Here is a 16,951-nt window from a genome sequence, read left to right on the forward strand (position 1 = left end):
CGGTTCCATACAAATTGTAGGATTGTTTGTTCTGGCTCTGTGAAAAATGCTCTTGGCATTTTGATAGGGATTTCATTGAATCTGTAGATTCCTTTGGGTCATATACACATTATAATAATATTTTTTCTTCCAGTCTATGAGCATGGAGTGCTTTTCAGTTCTTTATATCATCATTAATTTTTTTCATCAGTGTTTTATAATTTTCAGAGTACAGGTCTTTCACCTCTTTAACACTGATACTTTAATCTGCTCTTTGGATTTCAATTTTCTCAACTGACCCCAGAAAGTCCTTTATAGCACTTTTTCCCTGCAAGACAGGATCTGGAATCAGTTCAGTCTAAGATCTGTCTCCAGTGCAGAGCTCAGTCTAGAGTCAGATATCTTTTACCTGGAAATTTTCAAAGCCTTAATTTGCCTTTTAGAACATGGGCAATTTTTTTTTTTTTTTTTGGCAATACAGTTCCCCTTCTTCTTTTTTAATAAACACTTCCTACTTTTGAGGTTGTCTGATATTTCCCCATCATTCTACTCAGGTTATGCATTCTAGGCTGGAACACTCCAAGAGTAATGTCATGTTCACTAGGTGTCACATCTGGAGGTACTCAATGTCCATTTGTCCCTCTGTGGTGATGGTAATTTTGATTCCTCAGCCAAGGTGTTTTCCAGTTTCTCCCTTAAAACTAATAAAACTGTGGGAGAAATTTTAAGATCATGAAAATAACATCATCAGATTTTCCCCCTACACTTAGCATCTATTATGGATCCTTGCTTGTTCTTGATTTTTTTTTTCTTGCTTGATCTTTATTACAACGGCTGCAAAACAATGATTTTTAACTCCTGCATTCCTTCTGAACTGATGTGTCAGCTCTCCGCATTCTACTGGAAGCCAAAGTCCTCCCCTTTCCTACATTTACTTATCTAGTTATTTATCCAATTAGTATCAGTTTTATCCACTTATCTATTTATTATTAGGGCTCATGAATACCCATGATTAGTAATTTATTATTCATTAGTGGACTTAATTGTTTTTTGTGCTCACACTGTTCCAGATTTGGCCAGTGCAACCCCCTTCAAGCTGGTTCCTGTGTTGTAACATACCCCTTAATTTGAAGGAATGCTGCCTTGTTTCTGGCATAACAGGAAGCCTACTCCCATCGTTCCTTCGTTATTCCTTACATGCATTTCCAATCTGGTTATTTGTTGTTGTTTTTCATGTAGCACAGAACGCTGGGAATAGAATACTTAAAAGAGCATGGTTATAAAAGACAGATATGATATAGCCTAAAACTAAAGCTGAGACAGGAAAAATAAAACAACCCTACAGAATTTTGGGGTAGTGGAATGATCACAAAAATGGCCCAAGTTATTAGGAAACTATTTAATCAGATCAAATTAAGTTGTTATTAATAGTGTGGTTTTGTAAATATTTGGTGCTTAAATGTGATGATTATATTTATTTGTGCATAGTAATAAGCTAGATGATTTTTTTAATTTAAAAAAGAGCTTGTGCTTTTATTTTTAAATTGATAATAGTTGGTATCAAATAACTACAATACTTCACATACCATAATATTCTCCAAGATATATTTTTTATATAATATTATAAATGTTTTATTTCTAGAAGTGTAGTAAATGGTGACTAGCAAATTTTTATTAAATTGAGCACAATTTTGTGAGCTGAGAGCTTTCTAAAATTTATTTTTTAGTGGTATATAATATATAAAGTGATGTGCACAAATATAAAATGTATAACTTAATGAACTTTTACAAAAATGATCACTTTCTCTAAAACGTATAATCACCACTCAAGTCAAGATACTGAAAGGTTCCTTTGTGAGCCTTCCAAGATGTTATCTTTCTAATCAACCACCTATCACTGCGTATTAGGTTTATTTATTTTTCTTGCACTTTGCATAAATGGAATCTGCAAATATTCATACAATGTATAGATCTGGCTTCTTTTGTCAAACATTATACTTAAGAGATTCATCTGTCTTGTTGCTTATAGAGATAATTTGTTCTTTTTCATTTCCATGAAGTATGACTCTGTAATGAAGATATTAAAATCATTTTTGTATATTTTGCTTTTGATGGCCATTTGGGTTATTTCCAGTTTGGGGCTATTATGGATACATTTACTATGGACATACATGTCCATGTCATAAGGCATTTGTGTGTTTACCTATATTTATGTATAATGTGTGTGTAAATGGCTTTCCAGAGTGGTTTTACAAGGTTACATTCCTACCAGCTTTCATGAGAACTCCACTTCTCCCACATCCTCAACAAAACTTGGCATTGAATGACTTTAAAGTCTTAGCCAGAATGACAGATGTCATTGAGCTCTGTATTTGAATTTACCTTTAAGTAATGATTTTGAGCATCTTTTCTTATGCTTATTGGACATTTGGATTTTCCTTTGTGAGAAGTGCCTATTCAAGTCTTTTGCCCATTTAAAAAAATATATCGAATTGTGTTGTCTGTCTTTTCTTTATTGTTTATAAATAAATTCTAGTTACAAGTCCTGGGTGCCTGGGTGGCTCAGTGGGTTAAAGCCTCTGCCTTTGGCTCAGGTCATGATCCCAGGGTCCTGGAATGGAGCCCCACATCGGGCTCTCTGCTCAGCAGGGAGCCTGCTTCCTCCTTTCTCTCTGTCTGCCTCTCCGCCTACTTGTGATCTCTGTCTGTTAAATAAATAAAATCTTTAAAAACAAACAAACAAACAAAAAAATCTAGTTACAAGTCCTTTGTCATCCACAAATCTGAAAATATCTTCTCCCATTCTGTGGCTTGCCTTTCAACTCCCCTAATGATGCCTCTCTTTATTTTTTAAAGATTTTATTTAATTTTTAAAAGTTTTATGTATATATTTGAGAGAGAAAGAGAGCACAAGCTGGGGAGGAGCAGAGGGAGAAGTAGACTCCCCACAGACTAAAGAGTCTGATGGGGTGGGCTCCATCCTAGGACCCTTGGATCATGACCCAAGGATGCTTAACTGACTGAGCCACCCAGGTACCCCTAAGGTTTTATTTTTAAAGTAATCTTCACACTCAGTATAGGGCTGGACCTCACAGTCCTGAGATTTATAACATGCCTCACCCACTGAGCTAGCCAGGAACCCATGTCTTTTCTCTATTTAAGAACACCACCTGTAGGCAAATAATACATTATATGTTAACTAAAAAAAAAAAAATAAAGATAAAAAAAATTGCATGTAGTTTATTTTTATTAAGTTGTTGAATATGTGAGCATAAAGATGTTTGTAGTTTTATTATCCTTTTAATAAATATGGGATCTATAGTTATTATGTCTATTTGATTTCTGTTATTGGTAATTTGTATACTCTTTATTTTTATCTTTGTTATGCTTATTAAAAGTTAATCAATTTTTTTTTTTTGAAGAATGAGCTTTTTGTTTCATTTACTTTTTTATTGTTTCCATATTTTCAATTGCACTGACTTCTGATCTTATCTTTATTAGTTTTTTCCTTCTACTTATTTTAGATTTATTTTCCTCTTTTCCTAAGTTCTTGAGGTAGGGTTATTGATATGAGAATTTCCTTTTCTCTTATATGGACATTTAGTGCTATAAATTCCCCTATCAGTATTATTTTAACTGCATCCCACATATTTTGGTATGTTACATTTTTAATTCTGTCTTGTGATGAATGAAAGTTCTTAACATTAGTAGCATCAACATGTCTGCTCATTCTTTTATTGTTAGTGCTTTTCATGTCCTGTTTAAAAATCTTTGCTTCTGGGGCACCTGGGTGGCTTAGTTTTAAGTGTCTGCCTTCAGCTCAGGTCATGATCCCAGGGTCCTGGGATTGAGCCCCGCATCAGGCTCCCTGCTCAATAGGGAGCCTGCTTCTCCCTCTCCCACTCCCCCTGCTTGTGTTCCCTCTCTTGCTGTCTCTCTCTGTCAAATAAATGAATAAAATCTTCTTAAAATTTTTTTTACTTTGGTCATAAAATATACTTCTGTGAAAAAATTTTCTTCTAGAAACCTTATTGTTTCCCTTTCACACTTAAGTTCATGATCCATTTGGAATTGAATTTGTGTATGGTGTGAGATAGGGATCAAGGTTTGTTTTCTATCATATGAATATCTAAGTGATCAAGCAATATTCATTGAAGAGTCCATCTTTCCCTCACAAAACTGCAGTGAGACTCTTGTCATAATCAGGTGACTGTTTATATATGAGACTATTAAATTCTCTGTTCTCTTCCATTTGTCTAGTTATCCTACTTTGTTTTTGAATTCTGTACCTTTATAATGTCTTGATATCTTCTACTGTAAATCCCCCAGCTATTTCCTTATTTGTCATGATAAAGCTAATCTTATCCCTTTGCATTTTCATTTAAATTTTAGAATCAATTTGTCACTTTAAAATAAAAAAAGCTTGAATTTTAACTGGAATTTCATTGACTCTATAGACCAATTTGAAAACACTGATGCCTTTACAAAGTGTGTCTTTTAATCCATGAGCATGAGAATGGTTTAGTCATCCCTCCTCATTTGTTTACTCTTCTTAATTCCTTTTTTTGAATATTTTGTAGTTTTTCATGTAGAGGTCCTGCTCACCTTTTGTGAGATTTATTCATAGGTATTTGATGATTATGATACTATTGTAAATGGTTCTTTTTAAAGTAGAATTCCTAATTTTGTCAATGTGTTGAAACAAGATTGATGTTTTATACTGCTATTACATCAGTGATGTTGTCAAATTCACTTATTATTTCTAATAGTCTGGAGTCTTATGGATTCTGTGTGCATACTATCATAACATATATAACTAATCAGAATTTTATTCTTGTTTTCCAATCTTTATATCTTTCTAACTTCTTTTCTTTTACTTAAGTCACTGCATTGACCAAGACCTCCAGTGTAATGTTGATAACAAGTGGTGAGAATGGACAAAGTTAGGAGCCTTTTGAAAATCTAGGTACCCAGGTCTCATCCCCTCAAAATTTAGTAGGTCCAGGTTGGGGGCCTTTTAACATTTTAACAAATATTCTAAGTGTTATTAATGTAAGGGTGTCCTAGAAACACACTATATGTATAATATTTTTAAAGCTTCAATCACCTGAAGAGTTTTCTTGATTAGGATGGAATATTGCTCTCTTCTTTCTTCCTTCTCTTCCCACTTTCCTCTTCTTCCTTGCTAGTGATAGATGTATAAAATGTTATTCTTTCAAGCACCCTATTTTGCTGCTTCTCTTTTCTGTCTCTAGGTCTCGATATAACATGCATGTATGGGTCTTCAGTGTTAAAGTGTTGACTGGCTTTAGAAAAGAAAAAAAATCCTCATCCTGAATCAGCAGTTCTACTAAAAAATAAACAATCTTTTTTAAAAAGTATATTCAAAAGTTCTTGAGATCACAGTTGAATTCAGTTCTTTCTATATACACACCCACACATGCATACACACAAACAATCGTATGGGTGTTGTCACATGATAGAAACAGTATGAGGTAAAAAAAACAGATTCTAAAAGATGCACAGTTGTATAAAATAAAACTTGAATAATATGAAATCACTTGAGAGAAATATGGGTACCATGTGGTTTCCTAAATATGGCTCATTCCAAATCAAAGGAACAATGTATTTTCTTAGATTAAGAGACAAAAATATGCCATGGATGTTCATGGAAGGAAGAAGAGATAGAAAAATAGCTGCAAATATCCTAGAGTATTAGAGCTGGACAGGGCCTTAAGATCCCATTAGCTGACCCCACCGTTCTTACAGCTGAGGTGACAGATCCAACCTGGTAAAGTGAGTGACTTGCTCAGTGTTACTTGGTGAGGTAGTGGTAGTACTGGGCGTAGCACCCAGCTTCCCAGATTCCACACCAGAGCTTCCTGCCTGATGTTCCTCAGATAGTTTATGATAAGAGATCATATATATGGAAGGAATCCTAGAGAATAAAGAATGTGGATACATTGGAACAAACCTACTGAAGTGAGTCCTTCATGCGGGATAAGAGGGAGCTACATGAATGGGATCAATTTTGTGAACAAATTGTAAGAAAGATGTGAGAAGGTAGGCAAGGTGAAAAGGGAATGGGAAAAACTAGGTAAGATAAAGAAAAGAGTAAATTAAGGAAGTAAAAAAAATGGAAGAGAACAGTCAGAAATAAAAACACAATAAAATAATTCAAGAACATGTAGATAGACATAGTATTTTTATGTCGTTTTTGCCAGAAGTGTATCTATCTAGAATTACTTCAGTAATAAAATGTCCATAATGAAATTGTATGAAAATACATTGAGATTCCTTTAAAGAAAGGTACACCTAAAGTAATGGCAACGTTAAGTTCTTAAACTTCTAAAATGCCGAAATAAGATCTAGAAATCTAAAGATATACTTCTCTATATCAAGAATCATGAAATGTTGGTGCGCCTTGGTGGCCCAGTGGGTTAAAGCCTCTGCCTTTGGCTTGGGTCATGATCCCGGGATTCTGGGATTGAGCCCCCCATCGCATTGGGTTGTCTGCTCAGCTTCCCCCACCTCCCCGCCTGCCTCTCTGCCTACTTGTGATCTTTCTGTCAAATAAATAAAATCTTAAAAAAAACCAAAACCCAAAACCCATGAAATGTAAAATCAAAGAAACACAGGGAAAGCTAAAGCTAGGTGTTTCTTCAAATGACTCTATTGGCTTTGTTTTTAAGACATGGTTGAAGAATGAAAATACAAGGGGATGGAGAATGGCTCCTATATTGAACAATCAAGTGGCACTGCCTTAATTCAAAGACAGAGTTTTTACAGTATTCAGAATGGTTGGACTTAATTTCCTTACTTCCGTACTTCCTTAAAAGCCTGAAACTAAATGTTAGAATCATAATATTGGTTTACACCCTGACTAGCCATGTAAAAACATTAACCTTCATGGTTCATTTGATGAGCCAAAGGTTCCTATTGTGCCTCCTGGGAGAGGAGGCATCCATTTTTAATTCATGTTTCACATAGATAAATGGGACATAATCATGAGCCAAATGTCATAGAAAAGTGAATTTTAAGTGTGGCTAGTCAACCAAATACATATACTTAGCAAGTCAATATACTGATTCAGGACACAGGATTTAAAATCAGGCAGATACGGTTTTGGTCCCCAGTTCACTCCTTGCTACTCATTACTTATGTAACAACTACTTCCTTCTCTTTTCTCCTACGTCCCCTCCCTTCTTCTATTTAAAAAAAACATCTATTGAGCATTTACTATGTACTGGGTTCATGCCATAGACTAGACATAGACTATTGGACCAGTTATCTGACATTGTTGAGGGAGAACATGGGAAGTTTATAGGGAAGAAATTTGTGGTGTGTGACACAAGCAAATGTGTAGATGCAGAAGTGAGCCAGACTGGGACAAATCCGAGCAGACTGGAAGTAAATAATGGGTGATGCGTTTGGAAAAACATGTTAAAATCAGGTTGTGAAGGGCTCTGCATGCCAGGATAAGCAATTTCAAATTAACTATGCAGATAATTGGCAAACAATTAGACACTGAATGGTTCAGGGGAAAGTCTAGTGCAGAAAGCCAAAGGAGGAAATTTCTTCAAGAACAGTTTACTATGTACTAAAAAGCAGACAAGAAAGAAATGGATTTAACTGTTAAATGGATATGATGACCTTTAAAATAACTTTGTTTGGACGGTGGGGATAGAAACCAGTAGTGGGGATGAAAGAGGGGATTGGGGGTTAAGACATGGAGCCTGTGGGGCAAGAGATCCACAGGAAGCTTAAGTGGAATGGAAAGGAAATAGTCTTGTAGAGATTGAGGAAGCAGTGAGGCCAAGGGCAGTTGTATTTTTCCTAAGATGAAGAGTTACTAGCTATGTGTGTAGTGCAGAGAGACTGAAGATTCTAGGGAGCAAGAGTTTGAACTGACAGCCAAAGTGCGGAGGGAAGTCTGGCAGAGCTGGGCCAGCTTCCCTTCTTCCTCTGAGATTGAAGGGTATGACTCGACCCTGACATCTCCTTTGTAGCAGGGAGGGAATCAAGGCAACGTTTATCTGTGTACTCCAGGTGAGCTCTTACTAGAAAGGAGCGTGGCAACATCAGGCCATAAAAAGACCAAGTGACTGAGGCTGTGGAAAGACAAACATCAAAGAGTTTAGCCCATCAATAGATTCAGTAGGAGCATCAAACCATTCAGATTCACCTTTCTACTTCCTTCTGTGCTGTGTAACGTGGGAAGTTTGCAGTGCAAACATTCAAAGAAATGTAAAGTGCCCTTGATCTTCACCTCAATGGCACAGGGCTATAGAGACTACAGGTCCAATGCAAAGACCACTATTTGTCCCCTAAGTCCCCAAATAAAGAGAAAGTTAAAGGGTAAAACGAATGGATATTTTTGTAGACATAAACACATCCTAGAAGTTAGCGATTGTAAAAGAGGGTCACTCAATTCTGTGGGAATATGCCTAGTGTACATTCAAAGCATCAACTCTGAAAACTTTATTGCCAAACTGCTCCCAGACTTGTCTATACTTTTCCTCTACTTTCCAACTCCAGGGTTCAAGGGGGCTTCTGAGGATTGCAGATCTAGTTGCATCTTAATTTGAGCTCCCGGGTTGCGAAAGAGGGAGTGGAGGGGTACCCCGAGTGCAGTGCCCTCCTCTGTGACCACCAGAGGCTGGTACTCGAGCAATAATAATTCCACGCAAGGAAAGCTTAAGTTGGTACAACTGGCCAGGCGTCCTCAGTCTCGAGGATCCTGTGGGTTAAGGAGACCCTAGTGTGCACTTGAAGAGCAGAGTAAGTGCGTTTGGCGGGAGAGGGCACAGTGCTGACTGGGCATCTTTGCTTTGGAGTCTTCCCTTTCGCATCAGCCTATCTGTGCCAACAGCTGAAAACTGGGGCTGCGGGAAGGAGGCGGGGTGTCAGTCGGGAACACTGACCCGTTGGCCCCGTGGCTGCAAGAGGAGTTAGGGGAGCCCTGGGAGCAAGCCAGTGATAGCCTGATCTCTGCTCCAGTCCACAAATCCTTAACGGATTTTCTTTCTCTCCCTTCACCCTTTTCTCTCCTTTGCTCTTTCTTTCTCGCTCCCTCCTTTTTTTTCCTTTTTCCCCTCTTTTCCCCCTCCCTCCCCGTCCCCTTCCCTTCCTCTCCCATCCCCCTCTCCCCTCCCCCTCCCCGTGTGTGAGCCTCTTCCTTTCCCCTCCTCCCCTTTTCCGCCTCTCTCCTTCTCTCTCTCCATCTCCTTCTCCCTCTCAGCTCGCCGGGCGACCCTGCTCCTGCCTCCCACATTAATGGCGGCATCTTCGGAGGATGATATAGACCGGCGGCCCATCAGAAGAGTCCGCTCCAAGAGCGACACGCCGTACCTCGCCGAAGCCAGGATCTCCTTCAACCTAGGGGCAGGTAAGGACGACCCTCTCGCCTTACACTCTCCTGCACCTCGCTTCCTCGCCTCCCTTTCCTCCTCACCGGCTGGCTCAGCCCCCTGCCCCTCCTTGGGTGTCCCCCTCCCGGCAGTGCCCTCCCTCCAGCCCCCCTTCCTACCCAGCCAGGCTCCGGGCTCGCTCACTCGCTCTTTGTGTCGCCGGTATTCCGAGGGGTGTGTATGTGTGTGTGTGTTGCGGAGGTGGGGGAGGGTAGCGCGTGGAGCCCTACATCCGCCCAGGAGTCACACGCGGGCTTTCCCCTTTCATGAGGTGAAGAAAGTGTTGTCAGTGATAACAATGATCTTAGGAATCACCAAGGCTGTCTGGGGATGCGAGTGCACTGGCTGTGGGCGGAGGGTCTGGCAAGGCTCTGCTGGTGAGGTTTGCTGGCAGGGCTACTACAGGGTGGAACTTGTTGGTGACATTCAGACTGGTGATTTTGCTGGTTTGATACCACTGCTGCGGTGTGGGCTATGGAGAGGGTTGACAGCTAGGAACAGGACCTTAGCCTTTCCTCCAAGCAGTTTGAGAACAACCTTGGGGGTGATAATAATAACACGGTCCATAGGCTACATGATAGGTGATTTGATTCTGTCAGTGGTACTTGTGCCCAAAGTGACCCAGATGGAATGAAGTGAAGAGGACAACTGAGGTAAAGGAGGAAGGGAGGTGGAAGGGAGGAGGATAGAGAGGGTGGGAGGAAGGAACGGAAAGAGGGAAGAAGAAGAAGGGGCAGTAGAAAGGACTGAGGGATTCAGAAAATCAAACTGCTTCAGTTGAGACCTCCCTGGGTACCTGATAAGCAGCACCCAGTGTCTGCCGTCCGCTCTGCTGCAGCTGCTCCAGATTCGCAGGCAGACCTCACTCTCTGTTACTAGTAGATGGTCATTATCACTGGGAGGAAGTTGTTCACCACTAACTTCATCCTGCTGCCTTTTCTGAATGCCTCCTGAGCTCCACCCCCCACTGCACCCCCACCCCCAGCTTGTGTTTCTTCCTTTCTGAAATCCCTTAGTGTTCTAGTAATTCCAGTGCAAAAAGTGTGAGGGCATTTTCCTGGAGACCCTCCCTCAAGATAAGTTTGAAAACTAGATAATACCATTTTCCTTAGCAAACTAAATCTTGGAAATGGAACTGAATCAAAGTATGTATTGTACGCGTGTGTTGGAGCAAAGGGGACCTTCAAATGATAAGTATTGTATACAATATTGAGAAGTTTGGACGAAAGATTAAAATTCTGATTAGAGAAACAGGATGTGGTGTCCAAGTGACCATATCTTCACTAATGGAAGAATGGCAACAGAAAGTACCCAAGTGGCTATGGTTCTTGGAGTCTTATTTTCCTGTCTCGGTGATTTGGGGTTTTGATCGTATGTTCCTTGTCACTCCTAAAATGTTTTCCTCTGGCTTTAGGGCTGGGGAAATGAGGTCTTTAGTGGGGGCAGTTTGGGCCATTTTTGTGGTATGCTGTAGTAGCCTGTGGTCTCATTATGGAACTGTTAATCCTTCACTTGTATGTTCCACAGTCAGGATGTGGTTGTGAGGGGTCTTCAGAAGGACTGAGAAGAGTTTCTTTTAAGATTGAGATTGTTTTCTCACTGAGAAATATTAGAAATTTTACCACTGACCCCTTTGCTACCAAACACTGGTATATTCCTTAGGGTCTAATGCTTATTAGGACAGGAGAAAAATGGCTGGAGTGGCAGTTAGTAAAAGTTGTTTACCTTGTTTTACTTTTACAACAAAACAATAACATAAAATACTAAAAGGGAGCTTCAAGTTTCAGCCACTCCTGACTTGGGTTGAGCCATTTTGCCACCAGATTAAACCCAGTGACTTGCAATCTTTTATTCTGATTGAATTACTCTGGAGGCCAATGAAATGCCTGGACTTTTCAGACAAGACTTGTCTCCCTATAATCTGGAAATAAACAAGTCCAACAATCCCTCCTATATGTCCCTTAGAATTACCCCCCAAAAGCAAAATTAAGAAAGACTCTAGAAAGAAAGAGAAGTGCCATGCAGGGGAAGCAGCTTTGGGCGGTGTTCTGCAGTTAGGGGAGCTGTCCTCTGTCTGTGGTGCTGAAACGAGGGACTGTGTGACATGACTGTAAGCAAGATATGCGGGGGAGGGGTGCCCAGTCCCTCCAAGTGATGGAATCCCAGGGAAAACACAGCAGATCTAGCTACCGAAAACTTTTCTATCCCTGCCCACCTACATTTACCGCCTATTTACTACGCCTCACGTCTACTGCTCCTCTGCTCAAATCAAGCAGTTCTGCTCTAATTTTGTGCAGGCTGCTCACTCCCGGTGCTTTGTTTATTTTCCAGCTGGTTTCTGGTTGCTTTTCTGACATAGTAAGATCTACTCGCAGATGTGCCTTTCCCCCGCGTTTAAAAGTAATTGTAACCCCTAGTTTAAAAAGCAAACAGCCTTGTTTATCTCCTTGAGCAGCAAGTTGTAATTAAACTATTAGTGTCGTTATCAGCATTACTGAACAGAGGAGCTTGCACACTTTGGATAAATTACATAATTTGGGCATAGAGAGAATTTTGTTTGTCTTTTAACAACAATTTACAAACAATTAAGCAAGGAAGCTTTACTCTGCTCTTTATTCCTACTCCTCTTCTACCCCTCAAATAGTCACTCATTGTTTATTCTTTCCAGAAAAATTCCTTATTGCTTTAAACTATTTATGTTTAATATTTGATTTCTCACACCTATTCATTATATGTAAGCCCATGTTTAATATTTTAGAGGTTTAGTAATACTTCATGGGGTAAATATATGTATATTCATTTTATTTGGCTATCACAAAATCATTTTGGATACCAACACCCTTAAACTAATCTATATAGTTGCCAAATAAAGTAGACTGGGCATTTTGAATACTAATTAAATACTTAAGCATCCTTTCAACTATATCTTGTCCCTGAGGGCACTTAATAATATCATTTCAGAAATAACTCCACAGCTTGAGTGAAGGATATACTCCTTCACCTACAGTCCCATGTCAGTCAAAGAATAGCACCAAAATGTGGGTCTTAAATCATTTTACGAAGATGCAAATTTCAAGTTTCAGCCTAAACTGCTGGAGTATAGAACAGAAATTTTCAGAACCGTGACTTCCATTTTTTTCTAAAGGAGCCTCTTTTGTAGGTTTGTAGCTTCTATTCAGCACGTAGTATATTATGCTAATATTGATAATGATTATTTACTGAAGATAGTATAAATGCCAGAGAAAATTAAGCCAATGTATCTGCTAAAACTTACCCAGACACATCAGACCTCATTTAAAACATTGAAAGAGGGTTTTTTTTTTTCCCTGAGAAATTAAAATGTGTTATAAGGACATCGTGTAACAGAAGAATATGTTCACACTATTAGTAGCAAGTGTTTCTAATTGTGTTCTCACTTAGTAATGAACATCACTGACATCTAGCTTGTGAGAACTTACCCTGCCTTATGAGGTCATTCATTCACTGCATTGAAGTGAATGCAGTGAAGTTGCATCTCATCTGGTGAATGTTTTCCTATAAGCTAGTGTGTTTCTTTAATCTTTATATTGAGAGCACATAGAAGAGTATTTGACACATAGAAGGTGCTGAAACTTGAAAGTTCTCTGCAATTACATACTAAGGTGAATGGATGTGTTATGGTAAATAGAAGATTTAAGCAGACCAAAAATTTCTTAGAGGTTGTCAAAAGAAGGAAGGCTAGTCACCCTGATGATGATTTAGGATTGTTTAAAACCAAAAACCAATACTGAGCCATGACTGAGAACAGTAAGAACTTCTCTAATCATAAGGAAGTTTAACCTATGTTGACATTTCAGAATTGCTTCTGTTTGGAGTAGATTTTAAGTTAATAGCATGGTCAGCCTCAGAATACCTATCCTCTTTAGGAGGTCAAGATCTGTTTTAGTTTTGATGTCAACCAAGAATAGCTGTTTCTGACTTCTACTGGTCTTTTCCACTCTTTTAGGCACAGAGGATAATGGCAGTCCAAATTGGCTTGTTCTGGCTACTTCTAAGAATGGGTGGGTCAGGGGTCCCTGGGTGGCTCAGTGGGTTAAAGCCTCTGCCTTCTGCTCAGGTCATGTGGGATCAGAGCCCCACATCAGGTCTCTGCTCCTCAGAGAGCCTGCTTCCTCCTCTCTCTCTGCCTGCCTCTCTACCTACTTGTGATCTCTGTCTGTCAAATAAATAAATAAAATCTTAAAAAAAAAAAAAGAATGCATGGGTCAACTAGATTAAGTTATAAACTGGATCTCAGGGGTTCTCTTTCCTGCCTTTCTTGAGGAGGAAGTCTTTATCTCTTAAATTATGAAAACCTATGATACTGAAAAGTGACAGCCCAGAATGTGCCATCATCACATAGCAATGAGAACTGTCCCTAGGCAAAACTGTGAATATTGTCATACTCAACCAAGATTGTTTTACCAATCTGAAGGTCTTGGCAATCATCTTCCTTTACTCTTTCACTGAAGGGTGCCAGTGTCTCTTTCATTTTTAAAAAAAAAAATTATTTATTTATTTATTTATTTTACCGATTTCAAATTGAAGGCTGATCATATGGGTCTGGCTTTAATTTGGTGGGCCCAATATCTCCTTGGAAGTATTGCTTCTAAAAAGTAGGAAGGGAAGGAGGGAGGGATGGAAGGAGAGAGGGAGGAAAGGAGGGAGGGAAGGAGGAAGGTAGGAAAGCAGGAAGGAAATACTGTTTCTCATGTTCAGTAGCCACATTCCAAATGGATGACCATGTAGTTGACCAGAAACCTCTTTTATGAAACTTTCTGAGGTTCTGCCCTCCTTCTTTACTGTTATTAAAGCTAACCAATTTGGTAATCTCATTATGTAATGCATTCAGATGGTACTGATGAAACTGCTTCAGACAATATAAATAATATAAACAAAGTTAAGGAAAGTAAATAATTAACAATATGAGAAAATGGGAAGCCCTTGGCTGTTAATATTTAATGTGGCTGCTTATCATGTCATTATTTCAACAACAATCCATATGTTTATGAGACAACTCAAGTACAAAATCTGTGTCACATGGTAAAATTTTCTTGGGATCTCTGGTCTGGGCATTATTCAATTTCTTTTTAACATCTAAGTATTATATTTACTATTATCCAACCACTAAATGATAAGTTACTTGTTTAGTTTGTCTATAGAAGTATATATTTTTTATTTTTATGGAAGACCATGGAGATGTATTTTATATGGAAAGTATGAATCAAGAGACAGAAAAACTTGATTTTGGGCGCCTGGGTGGCTCAGTGGGTTAGGCCGCTGCCTTCGGCTCAGGTCATGATCTCAGGGATCTGGGATCGAGTCCCGCATCGGGTTCTCTGCTCAGCGGAGAGCCTGCTTCCCTCTCTCTCTCTGCCTGCCTCTATGCCTCCTTGTGATCTCTGCCTGTCAAATAAATAAATAAATCTTTAAAAAAGAAATAATTATGTCCCAAGAAATCTTTTAAAAAAAAAGAAAGAAAGAAAAACTTGATTTGAATGTATCTGCATCTGATAAATGGCAAGCCATTTAATTTTTCTAGGCTTGATTCATTCAGCCCTAAGATGAGGGATTTATATATTTTTTAAAGATTTTATTTATTTATTTGATAGAGAGAGATCACAAGTAGGCAGAGAGGCAGGCAGAGAGACAGGGGGAAGCAGGCTCCCTGCCTAGAAGAGAGCCAGAGGCCAGCCTCCATCCCAGGACCCTGAGATCATGACCTGAGCTAAAGGCAGAAGCTTAGCCCACTGAGCCACCCAGGCACCCTAGGTTTTAAGTCTGCTAAAGTCTCATCCAACCTAAAGATTTCCTATGAATACCTGGTACTTCTAGCTCTAGCTGTACTACTAGATATACACTATACCACTGATTTTTATATGCTGTCTTATTTATGGTATAAAACATACAGTGGAATAGCATAATTATAGCAATAATTAAAAATATTTAATTACAGCTAAGTTATGAAAATAAGCTTAATTAAAAGAAGAATTGATAAATATTAATAATCAATATTCTTAATAATGTGCTAGGAGGCACATTTACATTAATCATCTTAATTAAAATGTTTTAAATTTGAATATTTAGGGATTCGAGTCTTTAACATTGTTGATGCTTTGTAAATAATATCTATTGAATGATTGAATAGGTATTGGAGAAATCATGGCAGCAAATGAAAAGTGAGAAAACTAAATATTAACCTAGTCTCCCAATTGGCATTAGCCTGTCCTCTTTTATAATTAAAATGAATAGGGTATATAAGATCTGTATTTTCCCTTTATCCTTTTAAATTACTAGGGAAGGTAAACATATCCCTTTGGAATTCAGATAGAATAACCCTAACTTCTAGATACTAAGTGTAAAACTGGGTCATGGATTACAAAGAATTTTTTTTTTCTTTTTTCTTCCCCAGCATATATGGTGACAGGAGCAAATAAATTGTTGGTTAGAATAGGTGTGAAAAAATGTATTTCATGCATATGTTTCATTGCCAACCAAAAATGTTTTAATACAACACATGGAGCTACTCCTTGATATATGCAACTTCAACTCGTGATTATTTATTATACAAGTAGGCATTAAGACCCAAGTGGAAGCAGAAGATAGTTTGTAGAGCTATTTTTCTTTTTGGCTTGATAAGGTGAAAAAAGGGACATGTATTATAGCCAATGTATTATGTCATGTAAACGGAAGAGGCCCTGAAAGAACTATTAATAGAGATAATATTTCCTCATTGTATGATACAAGAATTCTAGCATTTTACCCCCTTTGTTTCATCACTCCCCATCCACTTTGGTTGGTGATAAAGTGGATGTGATTTCAGGAGGAAAAAAAGTGAGCCATGTTGACATCTTAATTGCTTTAATTTATAAGTCTTTTATATAATGTAAGATAGTTAAATAAAAGACAAAATCAATTTAATGGCCTTATTGAATGATGATGGATTGGTGTGACTTTCTACAGGTTGTTGAAGGACAACAGGAATAGTCACACTGCTAGTTATTTAACATTTATAAAGACAAGTGTTTTGTAAAAGCCTGTAGCTTTCTTATTGATCTTTTCTACCACATCTCTATACCCTAAACTAACAATTTAGGAACAGTGTCTTTGAATAGTTAACATTTGGGCTGTAATTGTAGTCACGAGAATTCAAAGTACATCTTGGTTTTGAAACTATACTGAACATTATCAATATGATTATTTGCCATTTATAGACATAGAGATCCCATTATTTCTGGATCTCTACCAAACATATAATAGCAAGTTGGTTTAATACTCAACCATGGTGTAAACAAAGTATAGAAAAAGCTTCATTGTGCTTGAATTTATCCCTATTCCATTTGAGACCCGTGCTTTGTGGGGGAGATGGAAGAAGGTAAGAAGAAATAATAATATAATAATACTTATTCATTCGACAAATATTGAGGAGTTGAATATGTATTAGACCATGTTTTAGACACTTGGGAAACATTAGCGATCAAAACAAACAACATCTAACCCTCATAAGTGGGTTATGGACAATAAACAATATAATAATTACATAC

At 38.3% G+C, this 16,951-nt stretch overlaps 1 protein-coding gene and 1 long non-coding RNA gene across 10 annotated transcripts in view; one reads left to right on the plus strand and one right to left on the minus strand.

Moving 5' to 3' along the window:
* Positions 1 to 16,951, minus strand: part of LOC122912846 — a 117,683-nt gene that overhangs the window by 45,300 nt on the left and 55,432 nt on the right. The gene's annotated exons all lie outside the window — the stretch shown is intronic.
* The window catches only part of PHACTR1 (phosphatase and actin regulator 1), a 551,546-nt gene that overhangs the window by 33,919 nt on the left and 500,676 nt on the right, over positions 1 to 16,951 (plus strand). For all 9 annotated transcript variants that reach the window (XM_044259016.1, XM_044259034.1, XM_044259025.1 and 6 more), the window contains one exon: positions 9,221 to 9,367. In XM_044259016.1, coding sequence (XP_044114951.1) covers positions 9,221 to 9,367 — 147 coding nt within the window. The remainder of the gene's footprint in view (positions 1 to 9,220; positions 9,368 to 16,951) is intronic.

Source organism: Neovison vison, chromosome 1 (assembly GCF_020171115.1).
Source record: "Neovison vison isolate M4711 chromosome 1, ASM_NN_V1, whole genome shotgun sequence".
NCBI lineage: Eukaryota > Metazoa > Chordata > Mammalia > Carnivora > Mustelidae > Neogale > Neogale vison.